The sequence below is a fragment of the Copadichromis virginalis genome, linkage group LG3 (assembly GCF_057382275.1).
Source record: "Copadichromis virginalis isolate Kocher_CV1m ecotype Utaka linkage group LG3, C_Virginalis_male_GT1.1, whole genome shotgun sequence".
Classification (NCBI taxonomy): Eukaryota; Metazoa; Chordata; class Actinopteri; order Cichliformes; family Cichlidae; genus Copadichromis; species Copadichromis virginalis.
In genome coordinates this window covers 60,178,921-60,196,526 of record NC_140620.1, presented here as the reverse complement: position 1 = coordinate 60,196,526, position 17,606 = coordinate 60,178,921, and the positions used below count along the sequence as shown (strand labels likewise).

At 42.6% G+C, this 17,606-nt stretch overlaps 2 protein-coding genes across 3 annotated transcripts in view; both read right to left on the bottom strand.

The window, feature by feature from the left end:
• mta2 (metastasis associated 1 family, member 2) overlaps positions 1-13,754 on the bottom strand; it is a 31,989-nt gene extending 18,235 nt beyond the window's left edge. The window contains exons 1-3 of the mRNA XM_085451834.1: positions 13,360-13,754; positions 2,951-3,018; positions 739-832 (exon numbers count right to left, since the gene is read on the bottom strand). Of these exons, the coding sequence (XP_085307960.1) occupies positions 739-832; positions 2,951-3,018; positions 13,360-13,387 (190 nt within the window). The 5' untranslated portion in view covers positions 13,388-13,754. The remainder of the gene's footprint in view (positions 1-738; positions 833-2,950; positions 3,019-13,359) is intronic.
• Positions 13,755-14,488: 734 nt separating this feature from the next.
• Positions 14,489-17,606, bottom strand: part of eml3 (EMAP like 3) — a 33,773-nt gene continuing 30,655 nt past the window's right edge. For both annotated transcript variants that reach the window (XM_085451831.1, XM_085451832.1), the window contains 5 exons: positions 17,470-17,567; positions 15,872-15,959; positions 15,683-15,781; positions 15,450-15,580; positions 14,489-15,229 (listed from right to left, as the gene is read on the bottom strand). In XM_085451831.1, coding sequence (XP_085307957.1) covers positions 15,023-15,229; positions 15,450-15,580; positions 15,683-15,781; positions 15,872-15,959; positions 17,470-17,567 — 623 coding nt within the window. In that variant the 3' untranslated portion in view covers positions 14,489-15,022. The remainder of the gene's footprint in view (positions 15,230-15,449; positions 15,581-15,682; positions 15,782-15,871; positions 15,960-17,469; positions 17,568-17,606) is intronic.

The following is a 17,606-nucleotide window of genomic DNA, read 5'->3' as shown; positions in this document are numbered from 1 at the left end:
GCCAAACTGACTCAAGAGAACGTGCACAGTGTGTTTGTGTGAGTCCCACCAGTTAGTTAAGTCCAGCGTGTAGCTGCCAGCAGTTTTTGGGCTAATTTCAGTACAAATGTAAGTGCATTTCATACATTTATTTTATAATAGTAATAATTATTATTTATATTTACATGTATATATATGTACACATTTACATTTATATAGAACTTTTTGAGACCCTCAAAGCACTTTACAGTTCCACTATTCATTCAGTCTCACATTCACACACTGGTGGAGGCAGCTACGGTTGTAGCCACAGCTGTCCTGGGGCAGACTGACAGAAGCCAGGCTGCCATATCGCGCCATCGGCCCCTCTGGCCATCACCAGTAGGCGGTAGGTGAAGTGTCTTGCCCAAGGACACAACGACCAAGACAGACAGAGCTGGGAATTGAACCGGCGACCTTCCGGCAACCATGGCCGACCGTGGTTCAGGGGGTTGGGAATCAAAGCCTTTACTGGTTCATTTTAAACTGTGTAAACATTTAATAAATAAATAATTAATTAATTAATTCGAGTAAAAATTCTGAAACACCATTTTTCATTCATGAAAACTTGCCCCCTTTCATTTTTCAATGTCAGAGCTGAAGTAGTGCTTTGGGGTTGCAGTGTGAAGTTTATTAAAAGAGTGGAGCCACATCATAGCTGCTCTCAGACTGGAGAAGATGAGCACTGGGAGGAGCTCTGGCTCACTGGTTGCTACTCACTTGCGTTGCTGTCAGCTAGAGTGTTGAGGTTGCCCGAGATGTCTCGCCTCCTGAACAGACACACCACTTTTGCCTCCACATTTCCATTGGCTGTCTGCAAGTGAAGAATCAGTAATTACAAATTAGAACCAGAATGATGCACTAGAGTAATTCCCTCCTACTCATCAAAATCATCTAAAAACTGAAACTTTGTACCTTCCTCCTCCTTTGATTAAAGCCACTGGTGGCTTATTTAGCCTTGATAACGACCAGATTCTAAGTTATTATCTATAAATCATGACAAGTCTGTCGTGATTACACTGTACTCAAAGTAAATACTCGAAAAAAGGAAAACAACAACAACAAAAGCTGGTTCTGAAAGTCAGGAGATGAGTTGGAAACAAGCATACAGTTCATCACCAGTAGACAAATCACTGGCTTGTTTTCTTTGGACTTACAAACCAAAGTGTGTGTGTGGCCTCTGTTGTGTCATGTAGCTGTGTGCGCTTTTCCTCTGGTGGGTATGCTGGATTTCGTTATTGGTGCTACATATAAGGAAAGGACACCTATGGAACATCTCATTGCTAACTGCTGTGCAGCATGGTGGTGCTCCGTTCTCAAACATCTTTCACACAGCTCAGGTTTTTACTTTTTGGAACATCTTTGCAAAGCCAGTACTGGAGCTACATTGGCTTTCACAGATCCTTCTGATGCAAGAACATAATAAGTCTACAGATTACTGATTACTGTGTACTCAAGTTTTTTTGTGGTTTTGTGCATCAAAGCAATGAGGTGACTACTGAATGTCAGATACTGGCCAAAAAGCCAAAGGTAGACTGCAAATGTGAAGCCGTCTCTAGGTAGAAAACAGGAGAAGGTATACAGCTCCTGCGTGATTCGCTCCTCTGGCTTGTGTGAGACAGGAAGCATTTTTGGGAGAGGCACAAATACACCGTGTTGCATCTTGTTGTTACTACTGATTTTTAAATAGTTTGCATTGTTTATGTAAGTAGTGATAAAAAGTTGTGTACAAATTTTGAAAGCAAAGTTTTATACACAAGTTGTTGAAAGTCACAGTTTATGTTTGCATTTTAAGTTATGAAATGGATTCGTTAAATATGATTGTGGTCTTCACAGTACAAAAATGAAGGTTTCCAATCAGGTTTTATGTTTTTAAGACAAAATTTAAAAATTTCAGTCATTTAATAGGAGCCAGAGTAGAGTTGCTACTCCTCCACATCAAAAGGTGCCAGTTGAGGTGTTCGGGCATCTAATTAGGATGCATCCTGGCATCCTTGGGATTGTCATGCTGAAAAATGTGTCCGTTGCCAATCAGATGCTTTACAGATGGTAATGTATGATGGCTCAAAATCTGATGCTTGGTGTGGTTTTGGGGACCAGGCCGGGGTCATTTTGCTTACAAACCTTATGTTGCGTTCCAGTACCCCAAGACCGGGTCGTAACAGACATCTAGCAACATTAATCAACTCGAGATATTCTCCATGGATTAATCAATCACAGTGCTGCGCTCCACTTTGCAGCCTGTGCGTGGGCAAACCTGCCAGTGTTGCGAGCAGATTTTCACGTGACATCACATGTCACACGTTTGTAGCCTGTCAACCAGCCGTGCACTGCTCAGTTGGGATGAAACTGAGTGAACCATCGTGTCAGTTTTTACCACCATTGCAATGATACTGCAGTAAGTTTGTGGGGGAAAAAAACACAAACAAACACTAAAGTCTTGGTTTCCAGTTAACTTTTTCTACTCCCACAGTTAGGTCCATAAATATATGGACAGAGACAACTTTGCTTAATTTTGCTTCTGTACATCACCACAATGAATTTTGAATGAAATGACAGTTGAAGTGCAGACTGTCAGCTGTAATTCGATGGGTTGAACAAAAACACTAAAAACCTTTTTAGTCCCTTCATTTCAGTGGCTCAAAACTAACTGGACACATTAAATAAGTGAAAATAAAATGTTCATTTAAACACTTGGTTGAAAACCGTTTGCCGGCACCGACAGCCTGAAGTCTTGATCTCATGGACATCACCACATGCTGGGTTCTCCTCCTTTTTAATGCGCTGCCAGGCCTTTACAGCTGCTGTTTGTTTGTGGGCCTTTCTGTCTGCATTTTAGTCTTCAATAACAATACTCCAGCAGCTTCCTGTGCCTTAATGGCGGCTATAAATAAAACTACCGGTAAGTACAAGACGAGGTTAGCCAACCTACCTTATTGAGCTCTTCTATTCTCCGGATCAGGTAAGGGTTGCTGGAGGAGTTCTCAAAGTACACATAATCTGAAACAAAGAGTAGAGAGTCAGCTTACAATGGATTACATGTCAGCCCACGTCCCTGTACTCATCAAGTAAAGAACTATAACAATATACTTTACAGCAGCGTAAACTTTTAAAAGTACTGACTGATTTTTATGTCACATGTTTATGCAGCAATACAAATGTTTTAATATTGAAGAACATTAAAACATTACTGTTGGCCACATGTCGGCAAAGTTATCTGACATTAGTGATGTTTGTACTTCATGTGCTTCAGGTTCTACTTGATGGCAAAGCCTTTACTTTAAAATATACGCCGTTCAACAGTTGACTTTAATCTTACAGATAATGTGACAATATTATGAATAATCCACAAACACAACAAGCTGTGAAGGCAGCCTGCTTTGCAGTCCTGAACATCACGGCACAAGCACGATCCACTGCACTGTTAATGTTAGCTATGTTGTATTGCTGCCTCTGTTCGGTGGTGTCGAGCCGAGCTGACGGTTCACTCGTCAAGCTGAAAGAAAGATGCTTTAAGCAAACGAGTCAAACATGTGTCCACTGTACCATCTGGAACTCTTCTTGTTTAGCACTCGTAATAACACAAACACTAAATCCTCCTTCTCTTGTGCTGTTTTGTAGCAGTGTGTACACCTGAGACTGTCACCTGTCTGTCCGTCTTGCACACCAGCACCAGCTGGCTGGCATTGCTATATTAATACTGCAAATGTCACTTTTATATCACATAAAAACACAGATATCACTGTGGGCCAAAGGGCAACTCTAGTGTAATTCCAAAACCTTCGACTTCACTTCACCCAAACTGTCCACCTATGATTTCTAGCTGCCCACCCCTAACACAGCAGGGCAACTCCTGCCAGTAAGTCACAACTGAATAAACTTGTGAGTTCATGCAACTAACAGTTGTGTGGATGTATTGAAATAGATTTAGTGGTAATGAATGGTGTCATCGGTAGACGTACGCAGGCCTTTAAGTACATATAACACTTCATGTAAACATATGTAGCTTGTGAAATAGAATAAAGAACTTCTAAGAATACATGTTGGTTATGACTTGCCCCACTGAAGAGTACACACAGGACATGGTGGTAGTTTCCTAAAGGGCGAAGCAGCGGCAAAAACACGTGTGGCTCAAGCTCCAGGAAATATGTGCAGCTTTGTTTGTGAACCATCTCATGAACAATCACCACTTTCTTTATTCAATGCAAAATTGTTGGGTTCCAGTATTGTTCTGCCATTAAAGATAAAATAATGACCTTTTTCCATTATAAATGCTCTCAGTGCTAATCTTGATTATTAGCTTGAGTGAATTTTAGGAGTGCCAATAAAACTCGCTTGGTTGAGCAGGGGGCCGTTATACTGAGCAGCAAATGCTCACAGCTTTTTGAGAAACAAGCTACAAACTGACATTTTACCCAACAACATTTTGTAATTGAGAAGCAATTTTACGTCCTGATAGTATAATGTTGTTTCCAATTAGAAGCAAATAATATTAATACTCCTCAAAATCTTAAGTTTCATTGGAGGGACCAAAACTACTTTGGTCTAACACAGCTCAAATATTTCACAAGCATGCTGCACACAGAAATGTGTGACAGTGTCAAGCCTCTGTGTTTCTAGTTCAGTCATAAGCTCTTCATAGTCTATTATGCAAACCACAAGTAACCCTTCTTACAGTGAGCGCTTCATTTTAGACTTCAGCTGGGTGGCTACAGCACTGAAATCAATGAGGCTCTGGCAGGAACAGATCAACTGAAATACAGTTTTATAAAGCAGGATTGTAGCTGCTGGTTTTATAATACTAGGTCAGACTCTGGCTCTGATGTTGGTCATGTCTATGTTTAAGAGGCATCTGGAAACCCCATCTAAAAAGGTCAAGTGGTCAGCCAGGACTAGCCAGCAGTCTGCAGTGTAACCAACATTCAAACCATATATCCTATTAACATTGCTTAAATCACTGACACCAATTCAGACAAGAAGGAAACCGAACAAAGTCAGGAGAAAGCAGCTCTGTCAGCAGCTCTTCAGTCCCTGCAGTTCAAACCAGCAGAGTCACAGACGAGTCTTCACTATACGACCAGGCTGATAACAACTACATTAACTTCTGCAGCAGAAAATAAAACCAGCATCAACACTTAAAACACCAAGTGAAGCCTGTGCCAGTGAAGTGGCACGACTGCACTACAGATAACGTATTACACAACTTGTTCCACAAGTCGACTGAGGAGTAACTGAAAGTAGGATGTCACCGTAACTGATACAATACAATACAGTTTAATGTCAAAATTCTCAGAATGCGAGATAACGATCCTGGCTTCTTTTTTTTACCACAGTGACTATAGGTAGTGGATGTACTGAGCACGCAAATGTTCTGGAACTGACAGTGGCAGCATACGTGTGCTACTCTATCCTTAAATGCTAAAGAAGGGCTGCTGCAGTAGGTCTGCACTGACTTAAATAAAGACAGTAATCCTGAAATACACGCTACATTTTCATGAGACAGCCGTCTTTGCTGCTGTTGTGACTGTAGCCTATGCTCCACAGGCTACAGTGTTTGGTGAAAGGTAGGTAATTAACATTATGGTATGGTAGTTAGTAGGGTACTTGGCAACCAGGCTGTCCTGTCAACAAAACATCCACATTTTAAATACTGCCATACCTCAGGGATTTAAAATGACTTTTTGATTAAAATGTCTTACGTTAGGGATGTTGCTACCAACTGATTCCCTAATTGACTAAACAAGTGGGAAAAAGAAGACAAACCAACTATTATAGCACTCAGAAACACTCAGAAATCAAGTTAAATTTGAGAACTGTTTAATAATCACATTCTTCAGTAATGAATCACACCGCTTAAATGTGCATCACTTCGCATCGTGCATTATGAACATTACACATTATCCTCCGAACAACCAAACAGAAAAACATTAAAAAAAAACATGTTATATATGATATGAAAACATGTTACTACAAAAGATCTTAACATACTAATAAAATATCATAAACAGCATCTGAAAAACTAATAAACTGTTACTGAAAAGTGTGTGAACCACAGCTCACTCCTTTCGATGTGGAGAAGCAGCAACTGAACTCCTAGCCCCGACTGAATGACTGAACTCCTCACCCTAGCGCTAAGAAGAAGCCCAGTGAGATGATGTTCCCAGCTGCTGAGAACAATGCTAAATATTCTCTCTGTCATGACTCTGCCATCACGGAAAGAACTTACAACAATAATGGGCAGAGAAATGTATTTATGCCATCTCTGTCATAAATTTTCATATTAATTTACTGAGGTCAGAAGAGTCCCAGATGGAGCTCTTTGATTTTTGCAGGGTTTCTCTGAACACTGGCGGTCTGACCCTGGGGTCATTGCACGAGTTTATTCACTAAATGTATGAGTCCCACAGTGTTAGATCCACTTCAGAGACAGTTTCAAGAGTTGTTTTACGGCCTTGACCAGAGTAAATGGACGTGGACAAATATTGACAGCTTAGGTAAACAGCAGACTGAGAGTCTACACTCACTACAGATGAACGATGGTGAGAGTTGTTAGTCCTACAGCGGCCAACGTTTCTAGGACTTTGCACTGGAGTTGAGAAGGCTAAGAAAACAGAATTTACAGACGTTGAGCGGTGACATTTTGTTTAACATAACACTGTTGCAAGGTTGAGTTTATGCACCAATTTACAAAAACAGGGGAATAAACTGACTACATATTAAGCAATATTGACTATGGGCTCAGAATAGCAGCACAACCTGAGCAACACGAGCTTTACAAATAACAGATTTTTAATCATTTAGCATTCATCATACCACTAACGACAGGCACAGTGTTTCACTGTATCTTTTGATGTGATTATTAACAGCAGTGTTGCTTTTCATCAAACTCCATCTGGTCCTCCCACAAGCAGGGACAGAGACCCCCGGGACGATATCAGTGGGTTTCTGATGAAATGTCAAAAGCAGAGATGGGAAAGAAAGGACTGCGACAGGGAGAGGATTTCTTGCTCTACTTAGCTCAATGGTGGGAAGCTCGAAAAGAGAGACATCATCTCCTTGTTCACAGCGAGAAAAAAAAATACCACCAAATTACATAACACTGGGTCAGACAGCAAAAGGGGATAAGCGCTCATGTGCTCAACATGACGGATTCTAGATCTAGAGACAAAATGTCAGCAGGGGTTATTTTTTCATACTAAAGCCGTCCATCACTTCCTACTGCCCAGTTTGAGGGGAGACGATGCTCTTACACTGAGGCAGTGATCACCCAGGTAAGATATGCTCAAATTTAAAGTTCATTTCAGTCTCAGCTCAATGTACCATTTTACCTCAAACGCACTGCAGTCAAAGGAGAGCTGGTTCTGTGTTCGGGTAATATGTAAACGCGTGGGCAGAGGATCTAAATTAAAGTGATGTGTGTTGAGGCAGCCATGAGCGTATGCTGTGGACATTTGCAGCTGGAGTGGTGCTGACTGTCAGGTGCTTGAGGGTGAATAAGGAGGAGGAAGCCCTTTGACTAATCTCTGGGGAAGATAATGATCTTATGCAGGCTGAACACTGTGTGCTTCAGGAGGACTGGTGATGTAGGAACCAGCACCGGCCTGCTCTTACCAAAAAATGATTCAGAAATATGAACTTGATGGAAACAAAATTGTAACTGATGTACATATCATAAAATGCATTTGTTTCTGCGTTACATACCAAAGAGTTTAAAGTATGTCACAGTGCAGGATACTTGAAAAGGCCCCAGAATGAGTTTAAGTCAACTGTGAAGTCAGCATTACCCTGTTGCCTCAGCAAAATTTCTACTGATTACTGCAGAAAATAAGCTTCGTGCAAAACGACCTTTTTAGCAAGAAAAAAGAGATAATGCAACTTTTAGTGATGTGCTTCATTAAGCATTAAAGTAAATGCTGAAAGAGGCATACACAAAACACTTTAAAATTTACATAAAGAGGCTGATGTTTGCTGCACAGCAGCAGTGGCGCTAATGTTTGGGCTACTGCAGCTATACCAGTGTGAACGAGCTCAAAGACCAAATGACAACAGAAAATGTTGATGAAAACTTCTGCTGAAGAAACTGTGTGGATAGTTTGTCTGTTTCCAGTCTGACAGAGCAGCAGAAGAGCATATGCTGCAAACTGCAGCCCACCCCCTGGCTACAAGGATTTTCTCTGAGCAAGCTCTTTCCCAGCTACAGAGTGTGCCGACACAGAACAGGTGTTTAACACTTCACTGCCACATCAGCTCCATATGTGAACCTCACTGCCCTGTGTGCGTGTGCCGTACAGCTTTTGAGAATGTACTATTTGTATTAATGTCTACATTATTCATTTAAAGCTGACCAAATTATTTAATTTTCCATTTGGTTTGTTTTCTATTGTAACACTTGAACACACCTTATAATAACCTTAGTAAGATACTTCCATATTTGCTACCCTTTCCTGGTTTCCTGGTATGCCTAATAATTCCCTGACAACCTCCCTCTGTAGAAGCCACCGTTCTAATACCAATGAACTACTTTCCATTTAAGATAAACAATTTGGACTTCTTCTTTTTTTTAATAAAAATTGCTGAATTTTAGCATTTACGTTCAAATACGGGGAAGAGACGCACGGTGAGGCAGGAGCAAGCTGAGCCTCACCTTGGATTTCCCAATCCCTCACAACCTGTTCCCTGTAACGCAATGAGAGCGAATCAATGTCTCTCTGTCGCCAATCAGATGCTTCAAACACTTTCAATATATGCAGGCTAAAATGAAAGAGAAGCTGCCCGAGGCCATGTTTACCCACAGGTACGCACACAAGCTGAACCTGGTGCTGTTGCAGAGTGCGTGCCCGTGTCACATGCACTTTATTAAACCAGCAGAGGGACGTTTCAGTAGCGGATGGTGGATGATCAAGTGCCGTTTACCCAGACCATAAATCTGCACCAAAACTGACCTGCACGCATCATTGCATTTTATTATGGAAAATCCTGACCGCTGGAATAATGACACGCTGATGATGGCAGCAGGATACGATCAGTTTCTCCTCCTGGGATGTGAGTGCGTTTTCAATGGAACTGACGCGTTTTTCAGAGTGATGCAAAACGAGGTGCTCTCACGCACGTGCACGACACCGCTGCTGCTCTCGAGCGCAGGAGGCTGGCGTCTGATAGTTTCTATGACTGATTTGAGTAGAAATGTGGTGCACTTGGCCTGACAGGAAGTGGAAACAGAGTCAGACAGGTGATCAGAGATGAACAGAGACAAGCGCTCCGTTTAATTTTGGACAACAGTGATCAAATGAAGGCCAGGTTTGATCATTTCCTTGGTTTGGTCGATTGCGCAAAATTGGGTGAAATATCATATCTTGATAAGGTGAACCTACAGAGCCTGTCAAAATGCGCCAAGCTGTTGGACTTTGTGAGACTTGAGGCGGATCTCATCGGACTGTATAGCTCACAAACAATGAGAAATGAATGTAAATCTCCTAGACGGCTTCTCAACTTTTTAGCCCACAAGGATCTCATTCAGCTGTTCCTGAGGCAACACAGTTGCTTCAGCTGGTCATTCTCAGCACTGAAAAGAAATAAGACGTACAGTTGGGGCAGGACTGTTCCTCCCTGGCAGTGATCTCCACTGAGGTGGACTTTTAAAGTTGAAACAAGACGAGGAGGACTTCTACAAAAGGAACGAACATTTTTGTCAGGAAGGATCAGCGCAGGGACTCCATTTATAAAAATATGACCACAATAACTTTGTTTTTTAATGTTTGTCACATGGGGTACAGTTAGTATGTGTAAAGAATGCTGATATGAGATATGAAACATAACCCGTTAACTGCTGCCGATGAAATGGGAGAGAGGACTGGCTCAATTCAAGGCAGCAGCAGCAGCTGGTGGTGGTGGAAGAAAACTAAATGAATGTTAAAAAAAAAAAAAGAAATTCATGTTACGAAATGCTACTGCCAACAAGTCTGAAGCAACACTGACAACCGTTTCATAAAATAAAAATAACATCAAATGGCCATAAGAGCAGCAGTTGCATGGCAGGACAGTGGTAACTGCCTCAGACAACTGGAGTGGAAGCAGGAAGTTGCCCATACGAGCTGCCGGTGCCACGAATTGAGCCAGCCCTTGCTGTCAAATGATGAATAATCTATTCTGTTGGGTTCATATATTTCTAAATCTGATTCTGATGAAGGCAGTGCCTCACCAGCCCTGAACCTCACTGCACATCATCTCTCCTTCAAGCTCGGGTCCTCTTACAGAGCCCTGGGAGTTTGAGGGTCCTGCGCAGTGTCTACGCTGTTCCTAGGACTGCACTCTTCTGGACAGAGATCTCAGATGTTGTTCCTGGGATCTGCTGGAGCCACTCGCCTAGCTGCGGGGTCACTGCACTGAGTGCTACAATTACCACTGGGACCACTGTTTTCTTGTCTCATCCTGGACTGTGGTACTGACACTCATTAGTCCCCGACCTCCTTCCTTTCGCTTGGCAGTCTCAGAGTGCTGGACTTGGGGTGAAACCCTCCATGCATGGTCAGGAGATTCCTCATCTTGACGTCAGTGGCTTCTATCTCCTCCTTTCGCCAGCTTATTATCCCAGCAGGGTACCTGATCACAGGCAGGGTGTAGGAGTTGATAGCACAGATCTTGTTTTTACCGTTTAGCTGACTCCTCAGGACTTTCCTGACCCTCTGCAGGTATTTGGTGGTTACAGCTTTCCTAGCGACCTCTTCATGGTTCCAATTTGCCAGTGGGATCTCCAGGTACTTGTAGCTGTCCTCTATGTCTGCAATGTTGCCTTCTTATAGTTTGATTCCCTCAGGTCTGACTACCTTCCCTCTCTTTGCTATCATCCCACCTCACTTCTCCAGTCTGAATGACTGGAGACGCAACGACCTTATTCACTGTTCATGAATCCATGTCCTTCAGCCACATGCTGAGGAAAGCAAAGTTCTGACATACAAAAAGCTGAAGTGAAACAAAAACAATGAAAAGTGTCACTGCAACCACCGTTAGTGCTTTTATTACTCCATTCTCCCGTTTCCTGTAAACTTTGCTCCCTTCTCTATTCCACTTGTCAACATTCAGTAATTCCAATCCAGATTGTGTATGTGAACAGATACACGTGGGACCATAAAACCATCGTAATACAGAGACAGACAACCATTCACAGCTACGGCCAGTTTAGAATCACCGAGTGGGTAACTCGTGCCTGAAGAGAACCCACACACAAAGGCCCCAGCTGGCTCGATCAATTCACCAGATGCAAAATATTATAAAGCCTCAGTGACATGAAAAACTGAACTTTGTAGTTTTTAAATACAACTGTACAGGTGTTTATTTTTACCCTGTAATTGATTTAAAATACACATAATGATGCATTTAATAGTCTTTGCTAATGAAAAATCCTGTTCCTGGGTTTATGGCTCATTGATGCAGCACTATGTGGCATCACACTATGGCCTTTATTTCCCTGCACAAACTTGATCTAGCAAGGTGGCTGGGACAGGTCCAGCAGCTCTTCCAACCCCTCTACAGTCCAACCACAAAGTGATGGAAGCACATTTCTCAATGTGTAAGATACTTAACTTAATCTTAATCTTGAACTTAAACTTAATCTTTGTTCACAATATTTACCACTGAATTTTCTGACAATTTTCCATATAACCCTTTATCAATAATTCTCTTTAGCTAATGCATGACTAGTGCCAAGCTTTGTCTTCTGATGCTTTATCTCTTCTATAAATTCCAATAATTAGCTCCAAACAATAGGTTTCTCTAGGAACCCACCTTACAAAATGACTACAATTTCCTAGCTGATGTTTCTAAATTGACTGTCCTTCCACATAGCGCTATGTTGCTCTCAACAAAAATGAAACCCTGCACACCTCTGCACAAATAGTAGCTACAATAGCAGGGATCCTAAAGCCGAAACGTGACTGAGGTCAGTCATACACACAGAGCACGGAGTGCGGGTTAGTGATAAGAAGTTAATGGGGGGGAAAACAAAAAACACTTTAACTGTTCAAGCATTAAGCGCAGAAATATGCAGCATGTTTTGCAGAGCATAGTTTAATCGCTATGACCTAAATACCCCACACACTCGTGAGACTGCGATTAGCCTTCCCCCCCACTCAAGATTTTCAGGGAACCCGTAGCTAGCACCGTCTCCGAGGCTTAGCACTGAAAAGGTTGCACAATCAATACTGAAGCCCAGAATCAACTGTCCTGATGATCCGACTGGAAAACTAACAGTAGAGAACAGCAGCTTGCTTTGTATGAACCATAGTTTAGTTTCTTTTCTGACGCCTGCAAAGCAACCTCCAATGAACTGCATCTTATAAATGCCTGCCTGCCACTGGTGTCGCGGGGGGCTGCGAAAGATGATATTAATGACTAATTACCTGATTAATACCACCGACATACCAGTTTCCTTTGCAGCCATGTAGCACTGATGAAACATTTTTAACAAACGAGAACTTAACGAGTTATTACCACTCAACTTGGTACAAATTCAGTCGTTCACTTGCAGGTGTTCCAATATAACTGTTCACAGTCTGTAAACTAAATTCTTAACACAATTTTAACTGAGCTCGGATAGCACCGCTACTACGCCAAGCTAACAGGACTTAGCAGCCAGAATTAGCACATCTAGTGATATGGCGGAGGCGATAATGAAATTAACCTACCAGCCTGACACAGCTAGCAGAGCGGTGTTAGCAAGCCATCACAGACGTCACCAAATTTAGCTAGATGCTTACTTCTCAACCGCCAGCAGCTAATGCTAACTAGCATTGTGTTCATTTTGAGGACGTTATCAAATCTATAGACTACACGTCAGAGAATTGGACAATTTACTGTTATTTCGCTTATCCATAACCAACACATATGTTTGGATCTCCTGGATCCAGCTGGCTGGATGGATTTGTATAAATACAAACTTTCAGAACCGGTTCATGCTGTGCGACGGCCGCCCTGTGGTACGGTACTATGATGGCGTGAACTAACTGGGATATAACACAGATCTGTTCTAAAAGTTGAACTTTAAAACAAATATACACTGATCAATGTATGGTATTATTACAGTCCGAACACAGAAGCAGCTATACTTGGCTACAGCTGTGTGGAAACCAAATCAATGTGAAGTTATTTACGTCTGTCTGTAAGCTAAGTCATACTACATTGTTTCGGCAGATCTGACTGTCTTGATGAAAGCCCGGAGTCGCGCAGCGTACGCTAGCGTTAGCTAGCTGCTAACAGCAGAGACAGCTAGCGGCTAGTTAGCCAGCTCCCAGTAGAAGCGAACAATCACGTTGAAGGGGTGTCTTAAAAATGTAAACCATTCCTTACCTCCCACTCGGTACATGTTGGCCGCCATTCTCTCGTAACCTTTATCAGAAGCAGTCCCAGGGTATTCCCCGCTTGGGTAGAAACAGGTCGATGGGAGTCTATTTTATTCCTTCATTTATCGTCAACACCCCCGCCGCGAAACAAAGCCGGCTCTGGGTACAACAAGAGAGCAGTGGCGGGTAAAAAGTTGAAAGTTTCCGTTGGCGACGCTCCGGCAATTATCTCCAAAAATAGAAGTTTTTATTTTCTCTCTCTGGCGACCTTCCTCTCCTCTTCTTCACTCACTTATTCACATACAGCTAGCCTGTCTCTTACTCCACTCTTCCTCCCATCCTCCGCTCCCAGCTTCATCCTCCTCTTCTTCACCTCCGCTCAGTTCAGCGCGCGCGCGCGCACACACACACAGACACACACACACACAGCCCCCCCTCCCTCCCTCGTGTACAAATCGTCAACTTCGGATTTTGTCGACAATCACCGACGTCTCACAGTCAACTTGTTCACCGGCGCTGGTTTAGTGACACGGACGGCCTGTTTATGAAAAGTACGACATGCTAAACTTACTTTACTGCTTGTAGCTTACAAAGTGTCTCAAGATGCTTACCGGAAACAAACGCTTATTTACAAGATGTACACACAAACACAGGCTTTAATATCGCAAATTCAGAGAATATACAGACGAGTCAGTGTAATGATGGCAGCAAATATGCCCCAAATAGGTCAAATTCTGAACGGACGGAAGCTGTTAAAAATGAGATACAAGTATAAAAAACAGTTTAAAAATAGAGTGAAAAAGCACTAATGTATGTGTTTTTCTTGTACGGGCTGCTGGTAGTGCAATAGATGGCAGTGTTGGAGAGCATATCAGTTTACTGAAGTATCACACCTAAAGGCAGTTAATGATTCAATTCATTTTATTCAATTAATTTTATATTTTCCACCTTAAACCATGTACCTTTAACTGCCTCCCAACAGGAGGGCACCGCAGACTTTACTGCCGTCTTCAGTGAAAACACATTTGCTGAGACTTCAGTCCTAGGTGTTCTCACCTGAGACCTGTTATTTAGGAAAGCACTCACAGGTTCTGGAGTGGCACTGCCCACTAGTGACACTTCACACACAACACACCTCGGAGTCTTCTCTCATTTATTTGGAGCTGAGCTGATACGACATCACAGTATTGCCGACGTACATTTAAATACATAAAAAACTGCACTAAAGTAATCATTTTCAAGTGTACTGATCTACTGTTAGACAAATGAATGAATACGAGATGCTGAGTTGATTTTAATGGGACAGGCCTGTCACAGTCTAAGCATATAAAAAGTTGAGATGTTAACCAAACCTTGTTTAAAACATGTATAAAATCACGTGCACGGGCAGTGCAGCACTGTTCTGCACCAGCAAACAAGAACGGTTCTCACCACATACACAACAGAATGACAAGGATTCTGTCTTATGGGAAACATCACACACACTGTCCAGTTTCACAAGGATTTAAAGCATAACATTAACATGGATGTTCCTCCCGAAGAGGATGTTCTGCCTGAAACTAGCAGCAGTGTCAGTCCAGAGGACAGAACGAGCCCATAACTCACTTCGATGCCTCTGCGGCTGTAAGAAAACAGCCCGCTTTCCCTCACTCTTACAAGCAGCCGTCTCCTTAGCTGGTTGCAGGTTCTGGAGAGCTGGTAGAGGTGGATGAGGCCGAGGCCAGTCTTTCACGGCTGTTACCCACCCCCCCTCCAATCACCTTCCACTGAAGGATGCAAGTGTCCTTCCCGCCAATGGAGAGCAGGTGAGAGTCACTGTGAGTGAAGCAGACGTTGGTGACGTGGCTGCCGTGGCCCTCGTACTTGTGGCTCGGTGCCTGAAGAGAAAAGAAGCAGGTCCACTTCGGATCAGAGCAGAGGAAGGCCCATCATATCCCACTTACTCCTCCCCCCTCATTGTCTTTCCAGAGTAGGATAAACACCTTTCTACAAGATTCCTACTGTTAATGCTGAATCTGAATGTCCCACAACTCTAGTGACTCTTAAAGCTGGCTGACTTTTACCATTTGATTCTTATTTAAATAAGAAAATAGTTACCTTGAGTTTAGGACAGGGGTACTGGAACAGATGAACCTTACAGAAATCATCAGCCACAGCCACCATCTTCTCGTTGTGAGAGCGACACAGCGCGTTGATGTCTGTGCCGTCAGAGCCTTCCAGCCACACACCTGAACACCACAGTACCACACTCATCAGTCTGATTGCATAAAAGAACCCCATGAAGTTAATGCAATACTAAAGGAGGATAACAGCATTTTGGAGTTTCTCACCCATCACATGGAAGCCTAGCACACAGGTATAAGAGGCCCATTCTCTGTCTTTGCTCTCAAAGCGGTTCCTAAGCAGCTTACATCCTGCTGCTATGTCCCCTGTTAAAACACAGAGTCACTAAGCTGAAGAATGTACTGCATGGCATTCCTATAACAGCACTGAAAGCACAGTGCTGGATGTTCACTTACAGTAAAGGATCTCATAGTCGCCTGAATTTGACATGATGTACTTCCCATCTTTGGACCAGTCCAGGTGAGTGATGAAGCTGGAGTGGCCCTGATCCAACAGATAAGCAGACAGAGTGTCACTCACATTAGCTAAAGAAAGCAAGCTTTTATTGTGCATTTCCTTCACCATCAGAAAACTCCATAATAATTAATCTCCGTGTTTGCAAGCTCCATACCACACATTGCATATGAAAGATTTCCAGGTCATTAAAAGTGAAGTTAATGTTCAAGTGCATTTAAACGGCATTCTTTCTAATAGCTAGCATGAGTATAATAATAACAAATTACAATAGTCCAGCCTAAAAGTAACAAATACATGAACTATTCTTAACAGATGTCAGATAGCATACTGCTAAGATTTTCAGGGCCGAGTACAATAACCTCAGTTTGATCTGAATTTACAAGCAGAAAGTTAAAGACAAAGACCTGCATGGCCTCTAAGACATTCCTGCAGTTTAATCATTGGTGTGTGTTATCTGGCTTCATGGACAGATAGAGCTGGGTGTCATCTGCATAGCAGTGAAAATGTATGCTATGTCTTCTAATGATGCTGCCTAAGGGAAGCATGTATAATGTAAACAGAATTGGTCCTAGCACTGAACCCTGTGGAACTCCATAATTAACCTCAGTGTGTGAAGAGGACTCTCCATTTACATGTACAAACTGGAGTCTATTAGATAGATATGATACAAACAATTACAAGAGGCGTGTAAGACTGCGACTCTGCTTCCTGGTCCCATCTCTGCATAGTCACATTTTGGGGGGTTTAATAAATTTGTCCAGATTTCTAGAAATGAGAGCTGCTCCATCCAAAGTGGACGTCGTCTCTCCTAACAAGACCAGGTTTTCCTGGAAAGCTTCCCAATTATCTATAAAGCCCACGTCGTTTTTTGGACAGCCACTAATTTAAGCATGGGGCTAAACACGTCACTCCTGGTCCGATTGGGGAGGGGACCAGAGAAAACTACAGCGTCCGACATTGCTTTGGCAAAGTTACACACCCATTTAATATTAATGTTAGTGACCTCTGACTGATGTAACCGGGGACCTTTACTGCCAACATGAACTATAATTTTATGGGATTTGCCCTTTCAGCCAGCAGTTTCACTACAGGGGCCGGTGCCTTTAGTTTCACATGTCTTATAAATGAATCGCTGATAACCAGACTCTGTTTCTCGGTGGGTGTATGGCCGAGTGGGGAAAAACCATTAGAGACATGGACAGGTTTGTAGTGTCATCAATAAAAGAACCTGAACAGGATCACATTCAGGGGTAGGTTAGCTAACAGGAAGTTAGCTGTTCTGACTGGAGAAGTACATCACTGCACCAACCCTCAGCAGCAAGATTAATGCTTGAGAGTTAACAAAGGTAACGGTCATTCTACGGACCAGTGTGATGTGTAATAATATGTGGACGACAATGAAACTCTGTACACAAAATTTATTGACAAGAAGGAAACTACAGCACCAGAGCAGGCTCATATTGGATGGAGATGTGCTGCGCTGTTAACCAAGAAGAAAAAACCCAAGTGAAATAAAATAATTTAAAGTTTAACTCACGTTACATTTTCCAAAGCGGGTGTAACGCCTGCCACTCTCTGTCACACTGTAGATGTAGATGAAGTTGTCATGTGATCCTACAGCTAGGAAGCTGCCATCTGAAAAACAGACTCACAGAGTCAAAGAGGATCCCCACT